At 48.1% G+C, this 18839-nt stretch overlaps 1 protein-coding gene across 14 annotated transcripts in view; it reads left to right on the top strand.

Moving 5' to 3' along the window:
- Prkag2 (protein kinase AMP-activated non-catalytic subunit gamma 2) overlaps positions 1-10415 on the top strand; it is a 264212-nt gene extending 253797 nt beyond the window's left edge. For 9 of the 14 annotated variants that reach the window (XM_028879514.2, XM_028879517.2, XM_028879515.2 and 6 more), the window contains 5 exons: positions 342-507; positions 816-853; positions 2546-2692; positions 6806-6899; positions 10107-10415. In XM_028879514.2, coding sequence (XP_028735347.1) covers positions 342-507; positions 816-853; positions 2546-2692; positions 6806-6899; positions 10107-10141 — 480 coding nt within the window. In that variant the 3' untranslated portion in view covers positions 10142-10415. The remainder of the gene's footprint in view (positions 1-341; positions 508-815; positions 854-2545; positions 2693-6805; positions 6900-10106) is intronic. The other 5 variants (XM_028879513.2, XM_028879511.2, XM_028879510.2 and 2 more) reach the window with 3 other exon arrangements.
- The last annotated feature ends 8424 nt before the right edge of the window (positions 10416-18839 follow it).

Raw genomic sequence — 18839 nt, 5'->3', positions numbered from 1 at the left:
GAGTGTACATCACTAAGAATAAAGGGTTCAAGCCGTGCTGGCTTTCAGGCCTTCGTTCCCCAGACATGCCTGTCGATCCCATCATCTACCCGCTGTTTTGGAGTGAAGGGCAGACATGAATCCTTGGGATCATTTTTTGTAGAAGGATACATGTGGAGCTGTTAGCTGGTGTGAGAGAGGCAGTTCTGACGTGTGGCTCTGCTGACAGTAAGACACCAAGCAGACGTTAGGAAAGAGTGCCTTTCATGTGTTGAACATAGTTCTTCATTCAGATCTGGATGTTTGAGCATTGCAAGGGTATGCTAGGGTTCTAGAACATTCTCATGTCTCTCCTTGCTCAGATGTCTGATATGCCAAAGCCTGCCTTCATGAAGCAGAACCTGGATGAACTTGGAATAGGAACGTACCACAATATTGCCTTCATTCACCCAGACACTCCTATTATCAAAGCCTTGAACATCTTTGTGGAGAGACGGATATCAGCGCTGCCCGTGGTGGATGAGTCAGGTGTGTGAGGCCGTCCCAGCGAAGCTTCGGGCCCGCTCCTGGGCCGGAAGGAGTGGGAAGAGAGCAGACGACAGAGAAACCAATGCTGGGGTGCACTTCCCATAGTCAGCAATCAGGAGAATAGGAATTTGCGGTGGACTTAGTTTCCTGTCTCCATTAAGATACCATTTTATGTCCACTTTTAAATGGGCCCATTTGTTTTATTCAACACTGTGTAATCCATAGTAGTTACCCAGTTAAGACTGATTTTTTAATGAGTTGCTGTTTTGTTCCTGAAATGTTTTTCTAACATATTTTTTCATTTTTAGGAAAAGTTGTAGATATTTATTCCAAGTTTGATGTAATTGTAAGTATTTTTTCATGTTTTTAAACCTGTCGTTCAGAATGCATTTTCAAACAAATGAAAATCACAATTAGACTGAGTCCTTTGTTCCCTGATGTAACAAGTTCTGACCCTTTGAGTGAGAGTCTTGGAGAATTTCAGCCTCACAGTGATGATATTTCTAATACTCACTGATCTACCAATGAACTGTATGAGTAGTGCTGATTTTTATTGTCCTCGGGCTTCTTCATGGAAACACATCGCATCCATCACTACAGCCCACGGAGCACGCACCTTCCGTGGTCGCGGTTCTTTATGGGGTCGCTCTGCCTGTGGGGTGTGCTCAGTGAACACGTGAGCTGGGGCCCGTATTAACGCATACTCCTGCTCAGCTGGGAGACACTGATCTAAGAAGAAGCCAATAGGCGGAGAGAGCTATCCTAGTCTCCTGGGGCTCTTTACTCAAATCCTTGATTGGCAGGCGTGAGGTTTCTCACTGGTGCTGTATCATACCTTTAAGTTGTTCTTTCCCACTCACATTTAAGAGTCATTTCTGAGTTTCACACTGTGTCTAAGAAGGGGAAGCAGACTTGATAGTGAAATGCATACAACGCATGTTGCCACAGTGTTGAGCCTGCCCTAACGACAGCTTTGTAGCTGTCTCAAATCTCTCGATTCACCCTATTCTGTTCAACAGGGTAGATACCAAAAATCCTTTCATTAGAACCTTGGACGAATGGACCCACTAAAATCCATGGGAGTTGTGGGAGACCCCATGGCTTTCTGGGCTTCTTGGGTCTCTTCTTGATCTTGCCTGGCCCCCACACCTTTCTAATAGAGTCGGTGAGCTCTGAGAACTCACTGCAAAGCACTGAGGTGCGCATCTTACCCTTCACAGGTGTTAGTTCATTTCTCAGGAGACTTTGCTTGTGTGTGGTGTAGAGCCCTAGTGGACAAAGAAGGGAGGAGCCTGGCAAAAAAGCCTCAAAATTTAACACGTGAGCTGTAGAGTTGGCTTAGTAGTAAGAGTAGGTGATGTTCCTGATGTCAGAAGGCTCACAGATACTTGTGACTCCAGTTTCAAGGGATCTGATGCCCTCTTCTGGCCTCCATAAGCACAACACACACACACACACACACACACACACACACACACACACACGCACACACACACGCACGCACGCACGCACGCACACCTGTGTGTACATGCACACAAATATAAAGTAAAATCTTTTTAAATGTATAAAACAACATTTGTCTGCTAAGCCTAGTGACACAAGCCAGAGTAGTCCCGGCTACTCAAGAGCCTGAGGCAGGAGGATTGCAAGTTCAAGACCTAACTGAATTTCAGAATAAGTTCAGGACCAGTCTGAGTAACTTAGGAAGACCTGGCTCAAAGTTTTATTAAAAAAAGGGGCGGGGAACGGGAGGCTAGGGCAGTAGCTCAGTGGTGGAGCACTTGCTTAGTTTGCATGAGGTCCTGGGTTCAATCCCCCATGCTACCAACACAACAAATTTACATGTCTCCGTAATCAAGGTACACCTAGTAATGTGTTATCCTCAGTTATGACTGAGACAACCGTGCTGATGGCATGATACTAGCTGGAAAGACAACTCATAAGACCAAATTCCATGTTACTGTTTCCAAAAATCAGGTTGCTCCTTCATCCGAATGGAAGTGAAGGATGTAATTTTTTCCCTGTGACTCTGTTGCAGAACCTTGCTGCTGAGAAAACCTATAATAACCTAGACATCACGGTGACCCAGGCCCTGCAGCACCGCTCACAGTACTTTGAGGGTGTGGTAAAGTGCAATAAGCTGGAAACACTGGAGACCATCGTGGACAGAATAGTAAGAGCCGAGGTGAGAGACCGGGCCTGTACACATCTTCCCTCAAGTCTGCTTCAGGACACACACAGCAAGCAGTCGAGGGATGGCTGGGGAGGTTGAGACACAGCCCTGGGAGGCAGGCCATGGGTCTGTAGGATAGGAGGGGGTTCATGGCCATTCTGAACCCCAGCACAGTGCTCGACACACAGACGTGAAGGCTTGCTGAGTTGAGTTGAATTTGTGAATTTTTGTGAATGCAAATATTGGCAAGATACTTTCAGAGTATAAAAAAATGTACACTTGAGAGAACAAAAGTTGCCCCAGAAGCTTTTAGTTTATACATCCTGTCAGTATCTGTGAATTCAAAGCAAAAATGTATAATGTTATATTAACAAAATGAATGATAATCAGGTAAAGTGAAACTTTGTGTGTGTGTGTGTGTGTGTGTGTGTGTGTGTGTGTGTGTAGTGCCTGCATGCATGTATGTGTGCTCGTGTATGTGGGGGGAGTGCCTGCATGCACATGCGTGCTCGTGTGTTTGCATTTGCATGTGTTTGCATGTGTATCCACGTATATGGGGTCAGATCTCTCCTTCACCCTGTGTGGGTTCTAGGGACTGAACACAGATCACCAAGCCTACATAACAAGCACTCTACCCAAGCTGTCTCACCAGCCCGACAGAACGTTTGAAAGTTCACTTCCTGTCTCTCTCCTCTCTGCCCCGACTGACATGAACAGTAAACTCTTCCCAGCCCGAGCAGCCGCCCCCACACTGCCGGAATTCCACTGCTTGTGGAACTTTCAGGTGTACCTTACACAGTGTTCCCAGGAAGGAAGAAAGGCCACTGTCCTGTGTGTCAGGCCACCTTCTCATCCTCACAACCATTCCTTTCTTCTCAGACCAGGCTGGAAGTGGCATCCTGTGTGCCTTGTCCCTCCCCACCCCTTCGCCCAGTGTCCTTCTCAAGGACTGAAGGATACAGTTCTGTTCTTTCCAGAACATTCCCTACTAAGCAAAATGAACTGCTAATGACAAGCCTGTTTCACTATTACAAATACAGGTGTGCAAGCTAAGAGACAAAGCACCTGATTAGTTTTGAAGCCACTAAGAGGCGACTGTAACCTCCACAGCAAAAGCTGTGCTGCACATGCTGCTGAGGTCAGGTGCCGCATTGAGAGCCATTGCTGCTGGAACTCCTCTAAGCTCCCATGGAGTCCAGCCTCTGTCCTATAGAGTCTGGTGTCTGTCCTATAGAATCCAGCTGCCGTCCCACAGAGGTGAGGCTCCATGTGGTGTCTGACTTCATTCCCTCAGCTTCTCCCTCCCCAGCTGTGACCATTGCTCTTTAGCACAGCATTTCACTGGCAAATCTTCACTTTTCTTTTTGGTTTTTCAAGACAGGGTTTCTCTGTGTAGTCCTGCCTGTCCTGGAACTCACTCTGTAGAAAAGGCTGGCCTTGAACTCCCTGAGATCCGCCTGCCTCTGCCTCCCCAGTGCTGGAATTAAAGGCATACACTACCACTGCCCAGCTAAATCTCGCCTTTTCTTGAACTGTGCAATATCCATCTTGTTTTCTAGAAGGTTCTAACATACTTGGGAGTGCATCCTAACGTCTCATGAATGTCCTTAGAGTCTTGTGCCCTCCATAGGTCAGAAGCAGGAATAGGAAAAATGTCATCCCTCCCTGTGATGACAGTGGACATCTATGTGATGGAATCCATTGTGAGAACTACAGTTTTTTGTTTTTTTTTGTTTTTTTTTTTTTTGTTTTTTGGTTTTTCGAGACAGGGTTTCTCTGTGTAGCTTTGCGCCTTTCCTGGAACTTGCTTTGGAGACCAGGCTGGCCTTGAACTCACAGAGATCCACCTGGCTCTGCCTCCCAAGTGCTGGGATTAAAGGCGTGCGCCACCACCGCCCGGCTACAGATCACTTTGTAGGAGAGTGGTAATGGTGAAAATCACTAGCAGTCTAATTTTTCTATTGCCATGAGAAAAGGCCAATCACCAAGGCCAGTAATACCCACACCTCTCGCGTGCTGTGGTGGAGGGCCATGGAAATCTGTGGTCTGAAGGAAGCCAAGAAGGGAAATAAGGATGTAATAAGTTGTTTTCTCAAGTTGCGTGTCTCAGCTCTGTCTGTTACTAAAATCCCTTCGCCAGCTGACTCCTCCCAGAGCCAGAGTGTTTGTCACCATCGGCCTGTTGAACAAGAAGATGACTTTTACAAGTTCTTCAGACCTGTTTGGGCAGTCACGCACATGCCTCTCCATACATAAATAAACATCATAAAAATAAATCATCATTTTATCCTAAATCACAGTTACAGTGCTGTGTTTTATCACAGGATTATTGAAGGACCAGAAAGTTTTTTTAAAGAAATCTGTGTTGATTGACACAAGAAAGATAACCAAGGCGACTCTTTTTTAACCCTAAAGCAAGTTATGACATCAAAAACATTATCCTTTGGCAAAATACATAAGCCAGACTTCCTCCCCTGCAGCTCCTCCTGTGTCCCATTTTGGGCAGGAGCTAAGGCTGACTGATGCCTCGAGGATCTCCCAGGTAACCTTTGGCCCCAGGCAGAATAATAAGAGGAGGTTGGGATGCTGTTCCACACTCTGCTCTCTCCTCCAGCTCTCCATTCACCTCTGGAAGATTGGAGATGAGAACACTAGAGGTGACTACACCTGCTTCACTCTGCCACACTTGATCCTCTTGAACATTAACACTAATGCCTGAACGCCACAGCACAGTCCCCGCAGGAGAGGAAAGGGCAGAGCCCAGTCCTAAGTTTCCACGACCTTCTGGACTTCCATTGCTCAGCTAAATCCAGTTGCATACTGGCTGCAAGAGACTGCGCTCACTCGAGTACTGAAATTGAGAGGCTGGGGTGGAGTCGGCTCAGTTGGCAAAGTTGTTGCCACACAAGCACAAGAACCCGGATTTGATCCACAGCTCCCTGGTAAAAAGCCAACTGAAGTAGTGCTGGGGAGGCAGAGGCAGGAGGATTGCGAGGCCTGCTGGCCAGCCAGTGCAGCTGAGTCGGTGCGCTCTAGGTTCAGGGAGAGAGCCTGTGGAGAAGCATGGAGGAAGTCACCCAGTGTGGACAGAGCTCTGGCCTCCATGCCCACCACATGCATGCATACACAGACTGAGATTGTTACTTTTGAGCTATATCATTCCTTTATAGATAGTTTGAAATGTGGAAGCTCAACAGACAGAGCTGGCTCATTTTTCTCAGTGTGGTCAAGCAAATTGGTGTTACGTTTCACCTCTGGACCCAAACCTTCCTGCAGACATCCACTGTGCGGCCCTCCTGTGCAGCTGGATCACTGTACAGTTTCCTGCATGTCTTTTTTTCCAACATGCATTTTTAAATGTTTTTAATTTAAACTTTCACATGTGGACTAGGAGGATGGCTCAGTGGATAAATTGCCTGCCTGCAGGCAGGAGGATCTGAATTCAGATCCCAGCACCCACCCAAACAGGGACAGCAGTAGAGTCCTGTAACCCCAGCTCTGGTAGGGCAGAGGTAGGTGGATCCTGGACTCACTGGCCAGCCAGGCTAGTAAAATGGCAAGCTTCAGGTTCAGTGAGAGATTCCATCTAAAAAATAGTAATAATGCGGGGCTGGCGAGATGGCTCAGAGGCTACAGTTCTTACTGCTCTTCCAATGGATACAAGTTGGACTGTTGGATTCCCACATGGCTGCTCAAAGCCATCCAGTCCCAGGAGATCAGACACCCTCTTTCTGGCCTCCAGGGTCACTCACTGCATGCATGTGGTGCACAGACATATATACAGGCAAAACACTCATACACATGAATGAATGAATTAATGAATGAATGAACGAACGAATGAACGATAGTGAGGCAGCTGGGTAGTGGTGGCTCACATCTCTAATCCCAGCACTTGGAAGGCAAAGGCAGGCAGATCTCAGAGTTCAAGGCCAGCCTGGTCTAGAGTGAGTTCCAGGACAGTCAGGACTACACAGAGAAACCCTGTCTTGGGGGAGAAAAAAAGTGAGGCAATTTAGGAAAAAAAAAAACTTGTTATCAACCTCTGGCCTCCATGTATGCCTACTTGGGCAAGTGCAATACACACACACACAGAGTAAACTCACACCTGGGCTTTTCTCTTTACAGGTCCATCGGCTGGTGGTAGTGAATGATGCAGATAGTATTGTGGGTATTATCTCCCTGTCAGACATCCTGCAAGCCCTGATCCTCACACCAGCAGGTAAAAATGCAGATTTCAGGCCAGCACAGTATCACATGAATTTGATCCTGGCACTCAGGAGGCAGAGACAGGAAGTTCTCTGTGAGCCTGAGACCAGCTGGTCTACCTAGTGAGCTCCAGGACAACTAGGGTTACATAAAGAGACTCTGTCTCAAAAGGATAGACAGGTAGGTAGATTGATTGATTGATTGATTTCTATCCAAGATTTCCAGGACAGACGCTGAAGACACCCGGCCCCCACCTCCCACACAGCAGGGCATTGTGTGTGCTGCTCTGCAGATCTTTTTGCCTTTCCTTTTCGTTTTTGAAGTTCTAATGTTCTGCTCGGGTAAGCAAAGTTTCTAGAAAGCACACACAGGGCAGGGGTAGAAGGCGCCTGCACAGAGCTGGCCGTGTGTTTATGGTGAGTGGTGACCTGATGAGGCGTTAAAACCCTGCCACATCGCTGCCTTCACATTCTCTTTCCACCCCCTCCCCCGCCTCTCCAGCCCCAGCACAGAAACCAGCTAGCTTTTTCCACAGGGTCACAGACCCAGGACAGATGCGACAGTAGGTGGCACATACTTTGAACTCTAGCAGTACTCATTAAACTATCGCCCACTGTGGTATTGCTTTTCTTTAGTTCAGACATCAATCAATCTCAGCTAAAGCTAGCTTTTGTAATTAGTCTGTTCCCTAAAACTACCCACCGTAAGGGTCCCCAGAAACCGCTGCCGCAGCCCTGCCCAACTCACCAGATGCAAAAGCCACAGAGCCAACCCCAGTAAAGAGTCACCTTCACAGGGACCTTGGCCAGGAGCAGCAGCCTGCAGAAGTTAGGAGAGATGTTCCTGTGGGCCCACCTCCCACTTGCTGAATCTGAAACTCATCCGTAGATGGCCTCTTGTAGTCCTTTCCAGACTGACTGGCTGAAGTTCACAGAGAGCTTCCCAGTCCCAAACAAGCGGGCATCAGATGAATTGAGTTGCGGTGAAACTATCACCCTGCCTTAGTTACTCTATTCCCGTAAAGCTGCCAGGACCAAAGCAGCTTACGAAGGACGGCGTTTATTGCAGCTTACAGTTTCAGAGGGTGAGTCTGTGGCCATCAGGATGTGGAGCATAGCGCAGGCAGGCATGGCGCTGGAGCAGTGGTCGAGAGTTCACATCTGATCTACAAACGGGCAGAGAGGGAGAGAGTGTGCTAATGGGGAGGGGTGCTTTTGAAATCCCAAAGCCCACCCCAACTGACACGTGTCCTTCACTAAGGCCATACCCCTTAATCCTTCCCAAACAGTTCTACCAACCGGGGGCCGTTCTCATTCAAACCACCACCACCTTTAAGTTGGAAATAACCTCGTATCTTTCAAAAGATGGAAGGGGAAACAGACTTCCATCCTGTGGAATACCATCTAGCCCCGAAAGTGAACAGAGCTACTCTATTACAAACAAAACCAGGAAGTCCTGTTAACCTGTAGCTTGGGATTGATTATGTGTAAGTAAATCTTCAAGCAGGCGAAACCACAGGCTCTCCCCGCTGCAAATGAGAAAGCCGGTGTCTGGGTAGACACATGGGGAGGTAGTACCCTCAGAGAAGGATGCCCTGGTCCAGGACCAGCCCCAGACTCAGGCATGCCCTCACCTCAGTGCAGGGCCTCATTTATCCCCTTGAGATCTTTTGGGCATCAGAATCCCAGAGTAAACTGGCAAGTGGACCATTCTCTCTGAGCCTTGGTGCCTCAGAGCAGGCTGGGTATGACTTTAGATTTCCATCTAAACTTGGTGTTTCCAAAGTTGTCAATCATTCTTGCTCCTCCCATTCCTGTGGGTACAGTGCAGAAATCTGTTTCACAGTTGACATTTGGAATGGATTTACCATGGAAACCCTGTCATAAAAACGGGGTGGCTGGATTGGAGTTCTTGCTGATAGGCTGTAGGTAATGGTTCATTGGGGAAAATGTTGCGTTCTGAATATGCAGAGCAGAGCTCCCATGGAACTCAGGATGCTCACTTTTGCAAGGTAACTAGTGTGCTTACAGATCAGGAGAGTGACGGTTTACATCCCAGTTACCCCACCCATGTGCATCGGTGTGAGGGTGTCAGATCCCTGGCACTGGAGTTACAGATGGTTGTGAGCTACCATGTGGGTGCTGGGAATTGAACCCGGGTCCTGTGGAAGAGCAGTCAGTGCTCTTAACCGCTGAGCCATCTCTGCAGCCCCAGTGAGCAGCTCAGCTGGATGCTTAGGGGATCCCCTTGAGGGAAGCACAGCCACTGTGACGTGACAGCGCCAACAGCAGCTGAGCAGATGTGGCCACAGCTGCTCTCATACGGAGACTTGCTCAACGCAGTAACGTTTTCTCTTTTTCAAACTGCTTAGCAACATCGCAGTGGAACTCACACTCGAAATGAGCCTTAGCTGCACACTCACCCACCAGGAAGCAATCTGACCGTACTAGCTACAGTTTGCAGCCCCTTCTTCTAATCTGTTGTTAATCTCGCTCCAAAGTCACGTGTGTAGTCTGACGCAGAATGCGCACATGGGTCCCAGCCCTCTGAAGGCAGAGGCCAGGCTGAGCTACATAGCAAGAGCCTGCCTCAGAAAACCAAAGTCAGGGGCCTAGAGACGGCTCAGAGGTTAAGAGCATTGGCTGCTCTTCCAGAGGACCCGGGTTCGATTCCCAGCACCCACCTAACAGCTCACAACTGTCTATAACTGTGGTCCCAGAGAATCTGATACCCTCTCTGACCTCCTTGGGCATTGCACAGGCATGGTGTAGAGATATACATGTAGGCAAAGCACCCATATACATCAAAGTTTTTTAAGTTAATTTTTAAAAAAAACAGGTCAGATGAAAGCTAGGGAGGTGCTGTGGGTTAGAAGAGTAGCCCTGCCTACCATCCCACGTGAAACCAGCAGGTACTAGTATCCGTTGCGTGTTCAGTTATCCTTATAGATTATATTTTTATATATGTGCATGGTGGCTGAAGTAACTGCCTATTTATTTTTACTTTCTTAGCAGTGGAATCTGACATTTAGAGTGGCAAGGTGTGATAAAGATCAGAGCCCAAGAGATGGTGGAGGGGGTGGGGCTCTTAGAGCCGCCCATTCCTCCCACCTCTCTGTTGGGAAGCCTCTGGCCGTCCTCAGCCACTGCCAGCCTGGGTGGGATCGGCTTGTGCAGAGAACCCTCCCGTGAGCATGAGCTTGAAACTTTCCATCTCCCAGCAGGTGCCAAACAGAAGGAGACAGAGGCCGAATGACCCCCGTGAATGTAGACACCCTCACAGGAGAACTTGAACAAAGTCTCGGGGTCGCGTTTTGCCTCATGAACACTGGCTGCAATGGAAGAAAATAAAGTGGCTAAGAATGTATATCAGGGTTTGGCGATGGGTATTTTTCCAGTGATTTGTAAGCATAGGAAAAGATTTTATGTGCTTGAAGATTCAGGCTTACCTTCAAAGACTGTCCTCAGACCCCCCCTTCCGAGGGGTTTCCAATGCTGTATGTCATTAAAGTGCACTGTGTCTGAAATTAGTACTACTTTTCATTTCAAAGAAGTCACTGGGATGGAACGGGTGACCGGAAGGGAGTGAACGGCACGTCCAGATCACGGTGCCTTATGTCCAAACACGCAATATGTCACCGCCGCCGCTGCCGCCGCACGCCCCAAAGTGCTGCTGAAGAGAAGGCCAGCCCGAATGTGAACATCCTCAAACCTTTTACCCAGTCTCTTTCTTTTCATTTGATTTGTTGGAAAGTTGTAATTTTAACGAAGGCAACGGAAAACGTCAGGAGATGGTCCTAAGTGCTGTGTGCCCTGTCCTGGCTGCCGTGTTGACGAGGCTGGTTGGGCAACAACACTTTATTTATTTTTACTCTCATGCAGTTTTTTACACATCTTCTGGTGAATGGAGTCACCAAACCTATGAATAAAATCTTGGTTGTTCTCTTAAATGGCAAATTTCTCATGATTTTAGTTTGGATCCGGAAAGGCTACGCCTTCCGAAACAGCCACTGTTGGGTTTTTTAAATGTTAATGGAAGCGGGCCGTGGTCACAAGGATGAAGTGCCGGGAGACGTCTGTTTTTTGTTTTTTTTTAATTGTGTGTTAAAATGTAAACTCATGATGTTTGTGTGACCGCAGACAAGACTCTTGTAACTTTTATTGTGACACATAAAACAGTATTGTCATGCAATTGAAGGGAACGATATTCCCTTGTATCAGTGCTCTGAAAATGTTGACTCTGTGTGTGTGTGTGTGTGTGTGTGTATGAGCAGAGTTTGGGGTCTTGTTTTTTGGGCTTTTTTTTCCAGATTGAAAATTAAAATAAATCCTACCTACCAGTTTGCTAACGTTCTTTAAAATACCATATATTTGGGTATGTTCCAATTAAGATTCTACATGGAGAATATAGAGAATTCTACATTTCTTCCCAAATAAGAAAAGTACATGAATTGTCATCTCTTTTACCCATCTCCAGAAAAGAACTTGAAAAGATTTATGAATCCCATTATTAAATACAAACATTTGAGTTTGTTTTTGAGACAGGATTTCTCTGTATAGCTCTGGCTGTCCTTGAACTCAGTAAATCAGGCTGGCCACGAACTCAGATCCACCTGCCTTTGCCTCCTGAGTGCTAGGATTAAAGACGCACCACCACACCCAGCTTAAATATGAACATATTTTTAATTAGGAATTGTCACACCAGGAGCTGGAGAGATGGCTCAGGTTAAGAACACTGACTGTTCTTGCAGAGGACCTGAGTTCAATTCCCAAGACAAACGTGGTGGTTCACAACCATCTGTAACTCCCACTTCCAGGGATCCGACACTCTTGTGACCTCTGTGATTATTGCATGCCTGTGGTGCACTTACATGTAGACCAAACACTCGTAAAAATAAATCTCCTTTAAAAAGGGATTTGTCACATAAGCCAGGGATGGCAGCATTCTGCTGTTGCAGCACACAGAGTAAAACCAGAGACCGTTCCTGCACTCAGTCCAAGGCCAGCCTGGACTGCATAACAAGACCGTGTCTTAGAAACAACAGATTGTGTGTGTGTGTATACATGTGTGCACTGAGGTATCAGTTTATTTCCTAGTGAGCTAAATAAATGGCATGCACACATGTAGCCTCCCTGGAAACAGTGGTGGCTTAACACTTGAAGGAAAGTGACCAAACATCACAAAGCTCCTAAAACTCAGTCCCTCCCTGGACAGGTCTGTCATATAGTCACTCCATTCATTCATTTGGTGCCTGGCCCTGGGCCCACCTGGTTGTAGAGCCCTGGGCCTGGCCCGGTCAGCAAACAAGGACACTGGGTGTGGGCCTCTGAGTGACACCGCCCTACATCACTCTTCCTACAGTGCTCTCACAGGGAATACAATAACCCACATCTGTCCCTCCTTGCCACTATCAAGATTCACCTGACCCTCTCCAGTAAGACACATCACAAGACACCAATTCCAGCCATCGGTTACCTTCCCAGTTTGGGGGCCTCCCCCCACCCCTGCAATCATTCTGTGTGCCAAGACCCACCCCAGGGGAGTAAGTGCACACAGGCATCCGGCCTTCCCCGACCAGAGGCAGAGCCCCTCGTGCCCGGTACGTCTGCTCTGATACGACTTGCAAGCGACCTTGGAATAAATACTCAAGAATAAACACTCATCTTCTGAACACACACTCACATGTAGCCTAGACGGGCTGGTTCATAGATCGTTTGCTGGAAGTGCTCACCTAAACTTCCAGCTTCTGTTGCCCTGGGTATTGCCAGGCTACGCTGCCACCCCTGAGTTTGGCACAGTACTGCTCCTTCCCCGAGACCCAGCCCTGGACTCAGCTTGCCATCATCTGGCAACACAGGGCCAAAGGCAACTTCGTAAGAGCGTTTCCTTTCCTCCCAGCCCCCCTGTGCTGGGGCCCTCAGGCCCCCACTGCACTTGACACTTCTGCTTAGGACTCGGCCCCGGAGCTGCCCCTGCAACAGCACGTGAGAAGGGGTTCCAGAAGTATTGCAGCCAGCAGAAAAGGGCTGAGGGAGTGAGGCCCTCCTGGCCTCAGACCTCGGCGAGCTAACAGCTCTGTGAGTCTCACCTGCGGGCCATTCACAGGGTCCCCTTTTCTCTTCCGTTGTTTGAGACAGGCTCTTGGATAGCTTAGGCTGACCTATAAAACTTGTTACCTGGCCAAAGATAAATCTGAACTCCTGATCCTTCCGTCTGTAACTCCTGAATGCTGGGATAAGAGGCGTGTGCCCCCACACCCGGTTGGTGAAGTGTTAAGGACTGAACCCAGAGCTCTGTGTGCTAGGCGAGCACTCTGCTACCACATGCCAGCCCCTCTTTTTTTCCTTTTTTTTTTTCAGTGCTGGAGTCAAGCCCAAGGCTTCACACACACTAGGCAGCCCCTCTCCCACCAAGCTATACCCCACCTCTGTATGAAGTCTCACATGCCATCTTGCTGACCTATAAAACTTGTTACCTGGCCAAAGATAAATCTGAACTCCTGATCCTTCCGTCTGTAACTCCTGAATGCTGGGATAAGAGGCGTGTGCCCCCACACCCGGTTGGTGAAGTGTTAAGGACTGAACCCAGAGCTCTGTGTGCTAGGCGAGCACTCTGCTACCACATGCCAGCCCCTCTTTTTTTCCTTTTTTTTTTTCAGTGCTGGAGTCAAGCCCAAGGCTTCACACACACTAGGCAGCCCCTCTCCCACCAAGCTATACCCCACCTCTGTATGAAGTCTCACATGCCATCTTTATTGTACAGCACGGTAATGATTCGGTTGAGTTCACAGCATCCTGTCCTAAATGACTGTAATGGCTTGAACTGTCTTCCCCAAACACTCTCTGATACCCTTGTTTGTGCCTGACTTACCTGGCAACATTGACCTGATTTAGAAACTGGGTCTTTGTGGAGGAATCAAGTTAAGATGAGGTCATTGTGTCGGCACTAATCCAATAGAACTGGTGTCCTTATTGTAAGAGGGAAATCTGGAAACTGACACACAGGGAGAAGGCCGTGTGGTGACGTCAGCAGAAAACGGTGACGCAGCCATGTGCCAAGGAAAGTCAGACCCTTGGCACTGCCAGAAGCTTGGAAGGCAGAGTGGGCCCTCCCCGGAGTCTGCAGACGCTGGGTTCAGACTGCAGTCTCTCACCCAGCTTGGGGCACAGCATTACAGCAGTCCAGGAGGCTGATACAGAGGTCGCCGCTCAAAACCTGCTTAGCTGTTTTTCTGCAAAGTTGACCTTTTTTGGGGGGAGGGGAACAGGAAGGGCAGTAAATAAAATCAAAATGCAAAAAAAAATTTTTTTGGTTGTTTTGTGACAGAGTTTCTCTGTGTAGCTTTGGAGCCTTTTCTGGAACTCACTCTGTAGCCCAGGCTGGCCTCAAACTCACAGAGATCCTCCTGCCTCTGCCTCCTGAGTGCTGGGATTAGAGGCGTGCGCCGCCGCCGCCGCCGCTGCCACCACCATCACCACTGCCCGGCAAAACCCAAATCTTAGTAACAGAGAAACAATCTATGAGTCAGCAAAAGGCGGCGCCTGGTCCCAGCATAGCCGCTGACGAGTCCCTCTTCCCACCACAGGGAGCCATCCTTCCCTGGGAGTGCGCACTGTACTGGGTCCCTGCAGGGGACCCAATATTCCATGTGGAGAGTAGAAGTCCAGTATCACTTGAGTTTATACATCCTAAATTCTTTATCAAGAAAGCAAGCCAATCCCATCTTCAGGCAAGAACAAAAAGGATGTTTCTGCAGGGATGCTAGGGGCTCTTGTTCCCTCAAAACCTCTTGCTGCTTCCGGGCTGGCCTCAGAAGGTCAAAGACGTAGTCCACACCCAACACTCTGGCAGATTATTCCGCTGGCTTCAGTTTCCAGGTCTGACCAATAGGGTTGATGGTGCCTCCTCCCCAGGGGCAGTAGGAAGTGGACAGGAAACACGGTAAACAGAAAGTCCCGCAGTGGAGAAGAGAAGAGATGCCCCAAGAATCCCATCCCCACCCGGGCTTACTGCCAGGAGGGCAGGTGCTACAGCGGCCATTCATGGTTTTTCCTACGGCAGAGTCCTCATTCATGGAGAGGGAGGAAGACCTCACTCAGGTCAAACATGGTCAAATCTGTCATGTATTATGAGCCAGAAACTAAAAATCAAGCTTGAGCCCGGGGGTAGTGGCGCACGCCTTTAATCCCAGAACTCGGGAGGCAGAGGCAGGCAGATCTCTGTGAGTTCGAGGCCAGGCTGGTCTACAGAGTGAGTTCCAGGACAGGCTCCAAAGCTACACAGAGAAACCCTGTCTTGAACCTCCCCCCTCAAAAAATCAAGCTTGGATCTGCTCAAGCCACTAGACATAACTCTAGAAAATGCAGAAAGAGGAGCCCAATCAATGAGAGGATGTGCTGGTTAATTTTATGTCTACTTGAAACAAGCTAGAGTTACCTGAAAGAAGGGAGCCTCGATTGAAAAAATGCCTCCATAAGATCTGGTTGTAAGGCATTTTCTCACTTAGTGATCCATGGTGGAAGACCCAAGCCATGGTGGGGGGCGCCACCCCTGGGCTGGTGGTCCTGAGTTCTATAAGAAAGCAGGCTGAGCAAGCCAGGGGTAGCAAGCCAGTGAGCAGCTCCCTTCCACGGCCTCTGCATCAGCTCCTGCCTCCAGGATCCTGCCCTGTTTGAGTCCTGTCCTGACTTCCTTCAGTGATGAACAGTGCTGTGGAAGTGTAAACCAAATCAACCCTTTCCTCCCCAGCCTGCTTTCTGTCGTGGTATTACATCACAGCAATCGTAACCCTAAGACAGAGGGCTATGAGCCAACCCCCACACAATCCATACTCCTCGACAAAGTAAAAGACATCCAAAAAGGGGAGAGACATGATGAGACTCCATTAGTCAAATTCAATACGGGACCCTTAAAATGATTTGATAATTCCGAGATGCTGACATTAAGGAAATATGTAGAGGGTTTTCATAATCCTGATAGGATGGATATGGTTTGGTTCAAAAAAGAAAGTGTTCATCCGCTAGAGCTGTGCACAATAGCTCCCAACTTGTGAACTTTTTGTTTGCTTTTTACTTTTTTGTGGTACAGAAACTCCATCGTTCAGCAGGCAAAGGTACCTGCTGCCGTCTGACGACCTCAGTTTTGATTCCCAGGCCCCACATGGCAGAAGGAGAGAACTGGCTCCTGCGAGTTGTCTTCTGACCTCCACCTAGGCACATGCAACACACATGCATGTGCGCGTACACACACACACACACTCACACACTCACACGCACTCACTCACACGCACACACTCATACACACTAAATAAATAATGAAACTTAATTTTAAAAAATACATTCAACAGGTGTGGTGGCGCACGCCTTTCATCCCGGCACTTGGGAGGCAGAGGAAAGTGGATCTCTATGACTTCAAGGCCAGCTTGATCTAATAGGATTCCGGCCTAACCAGGGCTGCACAGTGAGACTGTCTCAAAAGGAAAAAGCAGACTGTGTTGACTTGAATAAGAGTGCCCCCCCCCAGGCTAATATATTTGAAATCAGAGAGCCACTACTTGAGAAGAATTAGAGGTTTGGCCTTGTTGGAAAAAGTATGTCACTGGGGGTAGACTTTGAGGTTTCAAAAGCCCAAGCCAGGCCAGGTGACTCTTCCTGCTGCCTGTAGATCCGGATGCAAAGCTCTCAGCTGCTTTTCGAGTACCACATCTGCCTGCACATTGCCATGCTTCCCACTATGATGATAATGGACTAAACCTCTGAACTGTAAGCCAGCCCCAGTTAAATGCTTTCTTTTATAAGAGTTGCCGCCGGGCGGCGGCGGCACACGCCTTTAATCCCAGCACTCGGGAGGCAGAGGCAGGCGGATCTCTGTGAGTTCGAGGCCAGCCTGGGCTACCAAGTGAGTTCCAGGAAAGGCGCAAAGCTACACAGAGAAACCCTGTCTCGAAAAACCAAAAAAAAAAAAAAAAAAAAAGAGTTGCCATGGTAGCCTGGCAGTGGTGGCACATTCCTTTAATCCCAGCACTTGGAAGGCAGAGCCAGGCGGATCTCTGTGAGTTTGAGGCCAGCCTGGTCTACAGAGCGAGATCCTGGACAGGCACCAAAACACAGAGAAACCCTACCTCAAAAAAAAAAAAGAGTTGCCGTGGTCATAGTGTCTCTTCACAGCAATAGAACACTGACTAAAACACAAGTCATATCCTCTCAGTACAAAGTGAGCTTACAGTTATGAATCTAGATCTTTTCCCAGGCTAACGATCTTGAGTGAGAAGTGCTTCTGTCTGGAAGATTTTTTTTTTAAAGATTTATTTATTTATTATGTACACAGAAGAGGGCGCCAGATCTCATTACAGATGGTTGTGAGCCACCATGTGGTTGCTGGGAATTGAACTCAGGACCTCTGGAAGAGCAGTCAGTGCTCTTAACCGCTGAGCCATCCCTCCAGCCCCGGGAGATTCTTTTTAGGCAGCTCCAGTCAGCCACTCAGTCACCAGGGGAAACAATCTACACCACAGCATGCTGCAGGCTGAGCTAGGCTGTGCTAGGAGTATTCAATTTGTTTGCACTCTTGAGGTCCTTCATTTAAATCAATGGATCGGTTGTGAGTCTGTGGTGCAGTTTTTACCAAAGAAGAAACAAGATACTTGAGGCTGCCTTACAGTCCCTCAAGAGGATGCACTGGCATTCGGCTGAAGTCCTAGTTACTCAAGAGACTGAGGCAGGAGAATTGTTTAAGCCTGGGGTCAGAGGCCAGCCTGGAGAACTTGTCTCAAATAAAAGAAGAAACTAAAAAAGTAATCTAGCGGAGCAAGGAAGAGTGGGATTGGGACTGACTGAGAATACAAACTTCAAAAGGTTAGCCCATCCTTAGTCCATCAGTCTGGTTGCCAAGAATGCCTTTTCAAGAATATAATATTGCTATATGCTCTAAGAATTTCATGTATGTGTTTTGGTCATAGCTACGCCTTCATTCGTCCTAACCCCTCCCAGATCTTCCCGACTCTTTCCAAACTTGTGACCCCTTTGTTTTAATAACCCACCAAGACCAATTTGTACTGCCCATGTCCTGATGGGTATGGAGTCAGCACTGGCGCATGGTGGACCTACCAGGACCACACCCTCTTAGGATGCCTCTGAAATGTTTGGAAACCCCCCAAAAATGTACAAAAAAAAAAAAAAAAACAAAGAGAAACTTACCAAGGTAACCAATTTCTTTTTCTTATAAAATGGGCTCTATTGAAGATCTGTCTGATTTAAAAAGCATAGGTGGGAGTTAAAAATAGACACTTGAGGTTCTTCACGTGACAACAGAGATTTGTTAGCCAGTAACTGAGAATATAGTTTCGGGGCTGGAGAGATGGCTCAGTGGTTAAGAGCACTGGATGCTCTTCCAAAGGTCCTGAGTTCAATTCCCAGCAACCACATGGTGGCTCACAACCATCTATAATAAGATCTGGTGCCCTCTTCTGGCCTGCAGGGACACATGTAGAACACTGTATACATAATAAATAAATAAATCTTAAAAAAAAAAAAAAAAAAAGCTGTTCTGAGAATATAGTTTCACTAGGAATGGAGCATGCTGATGTTATTAGCTCACTTAAAGGGAAGTTGGCCAAAACTACACAGAGAAACCCTGTCTTGAAAAAAAGCGGGGGGTGGGGGGGTGGGGGTGGGGGGGGTGGGGGGAGAAGTTGGGCCTTCGACGTTTTAAGATGGATTTCTGTGTGATGTATGCATGGGTGCCCACATAGGTTTTCCCTGTGCAGGTGTGTGGAGGCCAGAGGCTGGCATCGGAGTGTCCTCCTCCATCACTTCTCACCTCCATTTGGAGACAGGCTCTCTCACTGAGCTCACTGCCCACCCTCTCAACTATACTGGCTGGCCAGTGAGCCCCTGGGATCCTCTGCACCCAATGCTGGGGTTTCAGACACACCCCCACCACACCCGGTTTTGAC

Source organism: Peromyscus leucopus, chromosome 3 (assembly GCF_004664715.2).
Source record: "Peromyscus leucopus breed LL Stock chromosome 3, UCI_PerLeu_2.1, whole genome shotgun sequence".
NCBI classification, from domain to species: Eukaryota; Metazoa; Chordata; class Mammalia; order Rodentia; family Cricetidae; genus Peromyscus; species Peromyscus leucopus.
The sequence above is the reverse complement of the archived record's forward strand: the minus strand, read 5'-3'. Positions and strand labels throughout refer to the sequence as shown.